The sequence below is a fragment of the Falco biarmicus genome, chromosome 2 (genome assembly GCF_023638135.1).
Source record: "Falco biarmicus isolate bFalBia1 chromosome 2, bFalBia1.pri, whole genome shotgun sequence".
NCBI classification, from domain to species: Eukaryota; Metazoa; Chordata; class Aves; order Falconiformes; family Falconidae; genus Falco; species Falco biarmicus.
This window is the reverse complement of record NC_079289.1, coordinates 22,364,796-22,378,136: the sequence shown is the minus strand read 5'-3', so window position 1 is coordinate 22,378,136 and position 13,341 is coordinate 22,364,796. Positions and strand designations below refer to the sequence as shown.

The 13,341-nt window shown below is 39.1% G+C and overlaps 1 protein-coding gene across 4 annotated transcripts in view; it reads left to right on the top strand.

Moving 5' to 3' along the window:
- ATP8A2 (ATPase phospholipid transporting 8A2) overlaps nucleotides 1-13,341 on the top strand; it is a 349,988-nt gene that overhangs the window by 47,686 nt on the left and 288,961 nt on the right. For 3 of the 4 annotated variants that reach the window (XM_056328949.1, XM_056328950.1, XM_056328951.1), the window contains exons 3-5: nucleotides 8,508-8,607; nucleotides 9,191-9,289; nucleotides 10,045-10,090. In XM_056328949.1, the coding sequence (XP_056184924.1) occupies nucleotides 8,508-8,607; nucleotides 9,191-9,289; nucleotides 10,045-10,090 (245 nt within the window). Of the gene's footprint in view, nucleotides 1-8,507; nucleotides 8,608-9,190; nucleotides 9,290-10,044; nucleotides 10,091-13,341 lie in introns of those variants that run through there. The other variant, XM_056328952.1, reaches the window with a different exon arrangement.

The following is a 13,341-nucleotide window of genomic DNA, read 5'->3' as shown; positions in this document are numbered from 1 at the left end:
GTTGTTGCATCTTTGGTCTTATGCCTAGAGCCAGAGCCCCTGGACAGTTAAATTGTTGTTTTGCCTAGGTGAAAATGTTTGGATAAAGAAAAACCAGCAATGTGAGAGTTCTAGTGCCCTTCTACTTGTTGCATGCTGAGCTCTCTGGCATGCTGCAGGTGTGTGTGTGGGGGGTTTTTTTTGGTTTTTTTTGAATAGTGATGGATTTCATATACCACCAGTAGCAACAGAGCAGGGGAATTAAACTGGATCTTTTCCCTGTTGTGGTGTGTGGGTTGTGTGTGTTTAGATCAAGTCACTATCGGACACTGGAGCCAATGTTTAAATGCAGTTTGACTTCATGCAAACAAAGCTACTTTCCCCCATATTTGTTGAATAAATATTGACCTATATTCAGTAGTGTGTATTCCTTTCTGACTCTGCATTTCTACTTATTTGTCCACTGTTGGTGATCCCTGTCCAGAGAAATAAGTGAACAGGAAGAGACTAAATATTTTTGGTGATTTTTTGTGTAGTTTGGAATCAAAGCAGGTGTCTTTACAGAACTTAGCAGTGGCATGTACAATAAATCACACTTTCTGAAGTCTCTTGCTGTTGAGTTGTGTGTGTGGCCTTCTGCTCAGTGCTACAGACCTCACCTGTCCAACTACTGGTGGCCTGTAGGAAAGGTTAGTGTAAGAAATTGTCTTAAGCTGACCTCAGTAAGCTCAGGATCTGTAATAACTGCTTTCAATTTGTTTTCTGTGGACAGTGAACATATTTGGTCAGTTGAGAGAGAAATGTAAATATAAGTTTCTTCTACTATCCCCCTGCTTGTCACTAGAACAATAGCTGCTGAAGTTGAGTGACACTTGGAATTAAGTAATGGCTTTGAAGCTGAACTTAGCTAGCTGTCTAAGAGCCTGAGTGCTAACTTAGGTGACATTTTTTTGGTATTTTTTTCAGCCATCTTCATATCAATGCTATGTATTTATTTTGAAGCCTATTTTGGGTTTGCACAGTAACTAAATATTGTACTAAACTTCCTTTATTAGACAGTAGTATTTCTAGGTTAACTGTTCCAGTCAGATCTATTGTGAGTTGTACTTGCCAGCAGGGCTACTGAAAAACAAGGGCATGTTTCTATAACAATGACCTGACAATAGCAGAGAATGCTGAAACAATATCATGCCTACAGAGCTTTGTGCTGTTTATAAACAGTCTTTGTCAAATGTATTTGTTACTGAAAAGTAGCCAGGAGTCTGTTCCCCTTTCTGTAGAGATTGCATGAATAGAGAACAAATGGAAAGGCCTCCAGGGTGCAGGATTTGGAAGCAGAAATGCTATCGCTTCTATTAAATGTGACCATGAGGTCTTGTTTTTAGGTTAATCTGAGCGTAAGCAGTTGTGTTAACGTCTGCTCTGTGTTAAGACTGCCATGAGCACTACTGTAGGAGGTCTTTGTAATGGAAGTAATACTTGCTCCGGCAACATCAATTACACTATGTTTGTGGTCTTTCACTTCCTATGTATGGCAGAAGTGGGGCAATTTGGCATAAGAAAATGTAGGTTAGAAATTGTGAAAAATCCTTACACAGTCAGGAGTCAATCTTACTGACTAGAGGGTAGTGAGACTGTTACGTTTCTGTGGACAATACTTCATAATGCTTTCTCATGTACTTTTGTCGTAACAATGGTCTATAGAAAGATAACAACCAAACTGAAGCACTGGAAGATAAAACTTGTTGCTGATGCAGCTTCTGAGGTAACTCGCTTAGCCAAGCTGGGTTTGTCAGCCTGAACATCTTATTCCTGAAATGCAACTTGTACATGATGGCAGGTAACACAGCTTGCCAGCAGAAGCAATGGTAATCAGAGAATACTGCACTTTAACACCTTGTCTTTTCATTAGGTTTTGGTGTAGGACTGTCCTGGTTTCAGCTGGGATAGTTAGTTCTCTTCTTAGTAGCTGGTACAGTGCTGTGTTTTGGCTCTGTGAGAACAGTGTTCATAGGTCACTGATGTTCTTAGCTGTTGCTGGGTGATGTTGATACTAAATCAAGGATTTTTCAGTTCCTTGGGCCCTGCCCAAGAGGTCTGGAGGGGACACAGCCAGGACAGGTGACCTGAACTGGCCAAAGAAGTATTCCATACCATGGGATGTCATGCTGAGTGTATAAACTGGTGGAAGGAGGAGGACATGTTGTGCAATTGTCTTCCCAAGTAACCATGTGATGGAGCCCTGCTGTCTTGGAGATGGTCGAACACCTGCCTGCCCATGGGCAGTGGGGAATGGATTCCTTGTTTTGCTTTGCTTGCGTGCACGGCTTTTGCTTTACCTATTAAACTGTTCTTATTTCAACCCTTGAGTTTTACATTCCTTTCAGATTCTCTTCCACATTCCTCTTGGTGAGGGGGAGTGAGTGAGTAGCTCCAGCAGTCCTTTTTGCGTGGTGCTTGGTTGCCGGCTGGGGTTAAACCATGATAAGGATAGAACACTGATAATGTGCATTGTTATAAAATAATGATATAAGAACAGATTTGAGAAGTCTGTACTAATTTAGATTTCACCTTGTGTAAAACACTTCTAAACCTCAGTGACTGGTTGTCTAGCTGACAGCTACATACTTCTTTCTTTTTTTCATTTGGTGACATATGAGGTCTTGAATATAACTTGAAGTAAACTTTTCTTCAGAAGAGCTTCAGTGTGTCATTACAGCAGACAAACCATTCTGGCCCACAGAAAAATTCTAATGGAACTTGACCTGCAGGGTAGTTAGTAGGCTGTCTTGATGTGTCCTGAGTCTTTTAAATCTATATGAAACAGTCTTTTTCTCCCCAAATCATATGACTTGAGAAAAGAGGGCTCTGAGATTCTAAAGCATGATCAGTTTTTCCTGTTAGAAAGAAGGGGAAGGAGTAATCTTCCAAACATGCAGTGTGGTGCCCTGAGTTGCTTTTGGTGGGAGCCCATCCTATAAATGAAGGAATCCTTGCACTAAGAAATATGAGGAAGTGGTGAAGTCCTCGATGAAAACTGTCCCACTGATAAGAGTTTTTACAAGTTACTGGGCACTGCAGTTTGAACCTGCTAGAAGCGTTTTCTGCCAAAGTTCAAATGCATTAATTGTAATATATTTGAATGCTCACAGCAAGTTTCATTGTCTGTGTGGATAATTTAGGACAACAGATTTATCCTTCTGCTACATTATTGCTGGAGCTCTGGGAAATCTTTGAGTTGGATATTTTGGTGACAAGGCAGAAGAATGTCCTTTAAATGAACTTATAACCTGCCTTGACAATAGATAACATCGTATGTGTAAGATAACATTGTGATTATGGAGAAACTGTAGGGAAGTGCAGGGAAAGGGAAACAAAACAGGCACTTGGACTATGGACAGTGGTTGCTCCAGAGCTGAGAGACCGAAACGGTAATGGGATGGCTCTTGGTTCTTTGCCTTGCTCTGGAAAGCTTAAAGCAACAATATCTTGTAGCATTCAAGTCTTGCACTTGATTCTGTGCAAGACAAGTTGTGTTCCTCCTAAATTTCTATTCTGACCTGAGCTCAGAGTCTGACTCAAACTGTCTAGAGTATTTAAGCATCACATATCCTTTTCTTAGCCACTGGAAACATACAGGCCACATACAGAGCAGTGAAATCCTTACTGGCTGGAGTTTTCCTCTGCAGCAGCTGTAGTCTCAAGGAGTCATCTGACAGGCTGAGGCTCTTAAATTGGGGGCTGCATTGGTTCAGGCAGAAATTGCTGCCTGCTATAACAAACCAACACTGCTTAGGACGTAGTTTCCAGCCTATCAATAGTCATTGCACAGGCATATAAGTACTTGTTCCTTTATAAGCCCTTCATAATGTTTACAAATTCCCTGAAGAACACAGTTGATTTTTATGTCGTCTTAGTGAGCTTCATGATTAAAATAGTCTTCCACATGTGCAAGGAGGTAATGGTCTTTAGTTGTCATAAGCATGCAACTGCTGAAAACCTTGTGACACTGGGATTTTTTTAACAATGTAACCAGTATTGTGCTTGGCACCTTTGTTGGTGGGATGTTCCTATGAATAAACTATCTCTGTACCCAGTGTAATAATTAATTGCGTGTTGGTTTTTGTGTTAACATAGTTAACACTTGATATATGTAAAGCTTACTGCTGTCCTACAGTGATGGTGACTGTCTGGAGATAGTTTGTGTTCATGCAGCTGCTGTGTTTTGAGAGCCGCAGCAGAACCTCTCAAGATGATACCAATCTTGCCATTAAAGGAAGGGTCACGTGCCTGCAGGACCTTAATGTGCACACGCTCTTACATGGAAGACAGTATTAGAGTCCTTAATTCAAGCAGATCATCTTGGTTTTCTTACTTTTTTTTCCCTTCTCTGTTACAGGGCATCTGATCTTTTTGTATATGGTAATGGAGAGAATGTAAATGTACATGTTAATGGCCTGTTTGAGAGAAGAGTTCAAGTCCTTAACATTCACTTTAATTACCCAACCCCTCTCCTGTGGTTCATATGTCCATGCCTGGCTTTCTTATTAACACTTAATGTGAACTGAACATCAAACAATACTCATTCTTCAGCTCCTAGATTTGAGAGTCTTTCAAATGGATGAACTGTGAAATGCATAGCTGTGTGTGAACACTGCCTAAGAAAGGACACTTTGTATTTATCACCCCTGGAAATGACACCCCTTGTGTCTCAAGGAGGTCCTGTTTTGTTTATTATGATTAGCCTGAAGATGAAGTTCATCTCAGTTGCCAGTCTAAATTCTCAATGAAGGGGTGGAAGTACTTTAGATGGCTGACACGGAAAATGTAGAGCTGTGTCCAGTTGCACATTGCCAGCACACAGAATTCTCAGTTAAGTAACCTTTCTGTCTCTTGCTGGCAGCCTTTGCCTCTTCAAGGATGATTCAATAAAGTAAAACTTGACTTTATGAAAAGTTTTAGGGAAGCAGGGAAAATGATAGCTATGGGGGTTGTCATGCAAAAATTCCACATTAATAAATGGAGGAACTATACTGGAAAACTACTACTGAGTTTCTCAGTGCACTGTTTGCTACTTTTAAGTTGTCTGTTAGCAAAATAACTAATCCATGCTACTTTAGTAACACGGTAGTGAGTTAAGATACATGAATAACACTAACTTTTTCAAATTATGCAGTGGTTGCTTTTGGAAAAATCTCTGTATTGCCCTAGAAACAGTAGGGCCAGACTCTTTCAGCTGAACTGATGTGTATCCAAATTAATGTGTTAAACAGGGTTTGATGGTGTAACTTGAAATATGACTTACATTAAGTTGCAGGTATAGAGGTGGCATCTTTGCTAATGTTTGCTCACTTGTTTAAACATCAAATTTGTGTAGTTAAGTAAGGCTTGCATAGGTAACAGCTATTGCTTAAGGAAAAAAGTTTTTTGTTTTTTGTATGTGCTCCCATTTTCCCCTTGCCACAGCTGGTTCTGAGCTGCAGACCCTGTTCTTGGAGTTGGGTACCAGGCACTTTGAAGATAAGATGGCTCTGACAGGGGCTAGTCAGAAGGCTAACCTGATCAGATACTAATTTTTAGGAATAAAACTTGAGCTATGAGTGAGCTGCCTGAGTTTTCTACTTGTTCAGCTGTGGCTTTTAACTTCTTTCCGAGCTTTGATTATTCTTAAGTCATTTACCATGCATCTGTCAGTTGGGAGGGAGCACAAAGCCTTTTTTTTTTATTTGTAGGGGTTGTATTTGTCCTTTAGAGAGCTGTTCATCAGAGCCAAATTTATAGAGTACATCTGCCCAGCTTGGAGTATGAGTTAGCTTTTATAAGAAGCTTTCTTTTTTTTAATTATAACATGAACCTGCTTTTATACGTACACGTGATTACTGTCCCTGCTTTTCATGGTAACAGCTGAATGTGTCCCTGTAATTTGACTGTACCTGTTTTCTGTAGGCATTTGTCATGTTACTTAACCAACAAAATAGTGTGACTTAGTATGTATAAAGCTCATACAAAAGAGCCTTGTTGTGTTGGCATTAACATAATCATTAGAGTATTGTTTGGACTAGTTAGCTGTAGAGTTGGTAAATGGTAGAATGTTTTTTGAATCCAGTCAGACAAATTCTTGCTTGAATATGGTCATAGCAATTCTGTATCCACAGAAACACTGCGTTGATGTAAAAGTCTCAGTGCTTGGTTTCTAATTAATATTGCTTGGGGAGTTAACTTAGACCTACAAGTTAATTTGATTAACCCATATTTTTTTATGTCACAAGGTACTTCGGAGACACGTGTGTTTAATTATGTTCTGTATTAAAAGAAGGTTGTTAGACATGAGACCAAGCAAATATGGCTTAAAACAGTAAAGTACCTAGAGCTGGAAGAAATTAATAGCATCTTCATTTATACAAAAAATGTACTATGTTACATAGTTTAAACCTGGATGCATGTTTTCACTCAGTTGGCTTAGTTGGTGTAATGAATCTGTCAAAGTCAGACCACCTGAGATTTCTGTGAAATAACCACATTGTGTATTTGACTATGTGATTCTACTGAGCAGCAGTAGCAACAGAATGTCTATAGGCTGTAGTGCTGTCATGTTGCCTTCTTTAGAGATCCAGTTGAAGTGATTTGCAACAAATCTTTTAGGCCTTCTAGTTGCTTGAAGAGGAAACTAGGTGATAGGATGGGGTCTTAATTGTTTATTAATTGATTGTTTCATTTAATTTGCCCCAGTGATTCTGTTCTAGTGTCTAAACTAGAGTTTTGTATTACAAATAGTGCCACGCTGTAGCTTGTTACTGTTCCATTGCAGAATATACAGCAATATCTCGTTAGACGGCTTAGAGCTGGGGATGGGGAAGATGAGAGGGAGAACAAAATGGTTAAAGCAAATAGTGATCTGGGAGAATGCAGTTATCTAACCTTGTACATGTAAAGATAAATAAAAAAGAGCTCCACTGAAGTGACCTGTGGATCAAGGGTGTAGTAGGACTTCTATGCGTAGCAGTCAATTGTGAGAAGCAGATCATGTAGATAAAACATTTGATTATACTAGTCCTTCACGATTTGGGAATAGTTATGCCGTGCGCTTCAGTTGATCTGGAAGACTTATTGGTGGAATGAATCGGAAAAATGTTTCACATGGAGAACCAGGCTTAATGGAAAGGTGCTCTGGACATGTGATACTTGAGTAAAACAGCATTTTGCCTGTGTTTGTGGAGTGAAGTTGTTAGTGCTTCAGCAAATAATTTTTCTTCTTCCTTGAAAGGATTATCTAGGGTTTGCAGTTCCTTGGAAATACAAGACTATTTTAAAACAAACAAAACAGCAGCAACAAAAAAAAAAAACCCCAAATCCCAACTGTCCCCCAGAAACCTCAAAAACAAAATGATGCCCCTGAAACACAAGCAGAACTCCTGTCAGAGGTTGTCTGGCTCTCGCAAAGCCTACATTCAGTGTCTGGAGGAAAGACACCTGACCTACAGCTTTGAACACTTAGTTCTTAAAACTGCAAGTCTTGCTGATGCCTGGTAGTTTACAGTGGGGGAAGGTGCTTTGCTAATTCAAGGGGCAAAGTAGGGCAGAGTTGCTCTTGGTACTCTAAAAATATTTTTTCCCCCATATAATGCAGCACTGTGTGGTGCTGGGTAGACTTGGTCACTGATACAGCTCAGGCAGGTTCTGCAGCATGGTGAGTTTACTTGCATTGTCTCAAAGAGGCATGTAGGATAACTGAGTAGTTACTAATGTGTTCAGAGAGCAAGAACTTTGCAAGATGAAGAGTTTTAATCTCTTATAGGTTAGTTTCAGTAAATTTTGATAGCACGTGACTTAATTTTAAAAATGAATACCTAAATCATGTTGTCGTCTTGGACAGTTTTTACATGAAGTTGTATTCATGCCCATCATGGGTTAAATATGAAAAGGACAAGAGATTACTTAAATTAATGTGCAGTATACTTTTGATTTAAGGCAGAAGAAATAGTAATGTAACTACTTAAGAAAAATAGCCAGAAAAGATGAATCGGAAAAAGTGCATCTTTTTCTGGAGGTATATTTATAACTGAGAACTTGGTGGTTCTGAAATGGGAAATGGGGCATTTTAAAGATGGCACTACAGATTTTCTCATTTCTCCCATATTTAACTCTGTCTTTCCCAATGCTTAAATTCCGTGGTTTGATGAGGGGTAAGCACTTGATCAGGTGCTTGGAACTGAGGTGAAAGGTTGACTGTTCACAGTGCTGAAGTTTGGGTGGATAGTAAATTATCTGATAGCTCATCTAGTAATAAAGGTACCAGGATTCAAGTGGGACTGCCAGCCTTCTGGTTCTGTCGTTTACCTCTTTCGTTTAGTAAAGCTCTTCCTCATAACATGGGTAGCTTAATTTCTCTGTATTCTATGTATGCCTTTATTGTGTGGTTTTTTTGAACTGTTTTCTAATGCTGGCTTGTAGAAGCCTACTTGAAACTTGTTGGTCATAATCCCTGTACGGTATTTGATGCAGTACTAAAATTTTTTTCTAACTTGCAGCACAGCCAAGTACAGTGTGGTTACATTTCTACCTCGATTCCTGTATGAGCAGATAAGAAAAGCTGCAAATGCATTCTTCCTCTTCATTGCCTTACTGCAGGTATTGTTTTACTGGTTTGCCTTGATTATAAAGTTAAATTGTAATGCAGTAGAAGTTGTTGCAGTTGTTATGCTGAACTGCAAAGAAATTCTTAGACATGTTTTGATAGTCTCTTATTTAATTAATGAGATATGTACCTTTTTGTAATTGAAATTAGAAGGCAACTTATAGCCTTTTTCAATGTACTCTGTAAAATCAAGCTGTTATTATTAAGAAAACCCAGAAGCAGTATGAGCTATCGACCATACTGAGAAAAATGTGTGGTTTCTTGTGAAACTGCCGACTGTTTAGATAGTCCAGATTATCACTGCTTCCAGGTGAGTTGATAATTTTAATGCTTCTCTTCTGAAGAGAGAAAAAATAGAATAAAAGGTATGTATAACAATTTCATCTCCTGACTTCATTGTAGTACTTTATTCAAACCTACTGAGAGCTTAGGGTAGTTTGCCCACTGAAATAGGATGTTGTTCAGGCATAAATAAGAAAGCTCTGTGTTCTGAGAGCTTTGCATAAAGTTCTAAACTAGCTAGAAACTAGTTATAAATACAAATATAAAATATGTATCTTCTTCTTCTGTTCACAGCAAATTCCAGATGTCTCTCCAACAGGAAGATACACCACCTTGGTGCCATTGCTATTTATTTTAACAGTTGCTGGCATCAAAGAAATCATAGAAGATTATGTGAGTATGATTATGAGTTGCTGTGCTAAAGACCAAGTGCCACAAAATGCCACAAAGCTATGCATCTCTGAAGTCTATTGAGTCATTGCTGAGCAGCAACAAAATAACCTCTTGAATTTGAAAGCTCTGAACTTGACTAGAATTTCTGAGGCACACCAAAGTAAAGCAAGGATTTTCATCATAGATGGTGAACAAGGAAACAGTGTGTTTATTCATGGTTTTATTGGAAAGGCCAGGCTTGGAAAGACACTGTGGACTCTTGACAGATACATGGCCTTTTCAGTTGGTTTTCCAGGTGGCAGGGTGGGGGAAGCAACTTCAGCATAGAGCAAACGGATCTGGAGAAAATGTGCACTAATTCGCTTGGGTACTGCTTATAGTAGTGGTCTTCCTGCTTAACAAGGTTCTACTGAATAAAATAATTTAAAGTCAGTCTAAACAAATAGCACATATGTATAGTGCAGCTGTTGTCTAAATACACTGTTCCTCATTGTTCTTTTTGTTTTGTTTAGTGTTTTTTTTTTCCAAAAAAACTTTTGGAGACTTAGTTGATCCAGGTTTGGGCCTCACTTCGAGGTTACATTATATTCTTGAAAAAACATCTGAATTTAGATGATCTGTGTGGCTTCTTAAAAAGAAAATAAAAACTAAGGCAAAAATGAGCCTATGTATCATCTTGCAGTTTGTCCTGTTCCTAGCTCTAATGGTTTTGGAAGCTATAATGAAGTGTAATGAAATGTTTTGTTTCCTTGCAGAAAAGGCATAAGGCAGACAGTGCAGTGAATAAAAAGAAAACTATAGGTAAGACTGTTCAGTCTTTAACCTAAATATTTAAAGTGCAAATAGTGAATACCATACTGGAACACTTAATTTGGAGCAATTCTATTACGTAACAGTCGTGATGGTGGGGAATGCGTGTCTTTTCAGACTAGGTAGTTAGTGTTATGATTTTATTTTATGAGATGTTTCAGACTGATGGGCATAGTGGAATATTTGAGGGTGAGGCATGGGGGGTGTTATTAGACTTCTTGCAATTTCAAGGTTGTCCAAAGTTACACAATTCTCAGCTCCTCCAAGAAAAGCAAGCAATTTTCTTCCCTACCAAACTGTATCCTAACTATTCTAAAAAAAAAAAAAAAAACACAACCAAAACGAAGCTCCAAAACCCTTGAAACACTAAAAATTGGTGTCAAAGGAATTTTTAGTCATTTCTGTAAATGCTGCTGCCCTTAAAATACAGGAGCACTGTGGGTTTTGTGGGTTTGCTTTCCTGAAGTGTGACTGAAAGAGAATTTAATGCTGACTTCCTCTGAATGCCTACATGCATCCTTAATTTATTGACACCACTTGGCACTGAATACCTGAAGACATAATTTTCACTTGATCTCCCTTAACTGAAAACTTCTGCAGAAGGCACTGAGGAGTTTGCTGATGGCTGTGCTGTAATCAGTCTGGCCTCCAGTCACAGGGTCTCCATGTTCCTGTGCTGGACACTGCTCTGCTGCTCCTGCGTGGAGGTCTGCAGGTGAAATGGAAAACACAGGGACTTGACCTCTGAAGTAGAGTGCCTTCCTCACAAACATGTTTAGCTTGAGTGTTAAAAAGCTAGAGAAACACTTACAGGAACACGGGGAACCAAACAACTTGCTAGCTCCATGCTTCAGTTAGTCCAGCAAATATAATGCCTGTTATTTTCAGTGAGGTTTTTCCTTTGTGCCTGAGAAGTTGTTGATCATTGAGATTGCATATGAATGAACCACAAAAAGTGTTGCTTTACTAGTCCTTAAAAATTATTTCTCTACAAGAGGTCTGGGAAGGTATTTCAAGTGCAAGAGCACTATTTATTAGTCAAGAGAAATCAGCAGTTACCTGTAGCACAGCAGGCCTAGTTGTAGGTAGTATGAAAGACTGCTCTTTCAAAGGTCACGGATTCCTTTGTAGTTACAGAACGTGTGCTAACGAACACTTCGAAGGAAGTTTATCACAGTAATTGTGGAGAGACAACTTACAAGAAAGCAAGGCCTTTTTATGGAGCTGGGTGGATCTTAGCACTTAAAATTTAGTTCAGCTTTTATTTTTTACATTTGAATACTCTATAATTTTCAAAAAGATACTTGAGGAATATGAGGAAGGCTAAAGAGGCTTACTCTTTGGACTTGTATTATGAGAATGAAAGGCTAATTTAAGTTCACGGTGGGATTGAGATGAATTAGATTTAGATTCTCTGTGTGCCTTGAAGTTGCTCTTAAAGGTGAGTGAGGTCTAGTCAATGCAGTCAGTACAGATGGCAGTCCAGCTTGCTCAGTAGACATCTACGGGCTGCTTGGTGGTGTTTTGAACTCTGCCTGCGATGAGCAGATGCTTGCTTCAGTAGCATGTGTGTAGGCTTTGCATTTATCTTCATAGTTTTTGGAGCAGTACTGTATCTTCAAAGCATGTTTCTTATATTAAGTTTACCACTGAAAACACTGGTTTGCTTTGCAGAGTGGCTTTGGTACATAGGAATAAAATTACTTTTGGAGGAAACATAAATAAGTTCTGCTCGAGGTGAGCCCTGTACATCTGCATTAGGAGCTGGAGCATGTTAGGCTTTGAGATAGTGTTTCATGTCTTCGATGGCTTCACATGGTATATGTGGAGGTGACATTGAAGCTGGGAAGCAGACTAAGTTTAATCCCAAGTGAAGCCTCTGAGCAGCATATTGCATAGTTATAGAGAGCTCAGTAATAACTGTTCTGATGCATTGATCCTCTCAATGTCAAAATATAGAGTAAGCTATGAGCATTTAATACTGTATGGGATGCCCTTGAATAGAAAACAAGCACAGGGCTAGCACATTGTTGCACAAGACTGATGGGAAATGCTTGCCCTTCAGGAGCAGCACATTAAATGGCCCTGTGTGCCTGGATGTGAGTGACAGCGTTAAGTCCTAGATCTAGAGTATCAATGTACTGGTTTTAGTCTTAGGAATTCTTAGATAAAAGGTTTATATAGAAACAGTGTTTTGGGTAGGAGCAGTCTTTTTAGGTACTTGTTCTTTGTTACTTTAACCAAATACCTTTTGACAATGAATAATTCACCAATTTTACCTTCCTATAATATTCTAGAGAAGAGAGTTTCCTCTGTCCTTTGGAGTACTCCTATAAAACTGGGTTAAGCAGAGCAGAAGGTGCAATATTGCAACCCCAAAATTTATGAACTGTTTTGTGTCTGAATGGAAGCTCTTCCTTCAGATGTTGGGCTTATGAGTTACAAGTTGCTTCAGTAATTTGTCTAATTTTAATTGTAAAGTTAACTTCAGCAAGTACAATATAAATTGCTCAATGCTCACATGCAAAGAAGATATTCTGTAGCTTCAAGTGCCGTGAACTTGGTGTTGTAGACAGTTCACTTAAAGCAATGTGAACTGTTTGCTGAAATGTCTCCAGATTTTTCTGGTGGAACAGGAAGTGTTTAAAGCAAGGCATAGGAGATGCTAAGTGTTGTAATACCTCTCTGAGGTTTGGGTGTTGAGCCAAGGCTGCAGGTATGTGGCTCTTTCACTTGAGATCTTGTGTTCAGGCCTTCTCTGGAGTTCTGAACTAAGAAAAGCTCAGTTCAAGCACAGTTTACAGGGAAGGAAGGGGTGCAGCTAAACTGTTTTTCCCCTAAAATGTGTATACTTATTTGGATGGAAGCTCAGCAGTTCAGACACATCATTAGCAGCACTTCTGTTACTACCCACCTATTTTTTCTTAAATAGTTTACTTGATTGTGATTCATCCACTGTAATATTAAATCTCATGATTCAGTGCTCCAAAGCTTGGGGCCTGGGGACAGGAATCAAAAGATGAGTTTCTTGTTTGATCTGGTCTGAGAAATTTTGCATTCCTGTCTGTGGAGTGGCCTAATCTGAGTAGAGTGGCTGAGGCTGTATTCAGTAGAATTCTATCTTTTGGGAATTTGGCATGGCTTTCAATAAATGAACCATATCTGAGTTGCATGGAACTGAGGAGAAAATCATATTCTAAGTAGAGAGTTGGCCTCTTCCACTTTCAGCTGTTGCACACTAC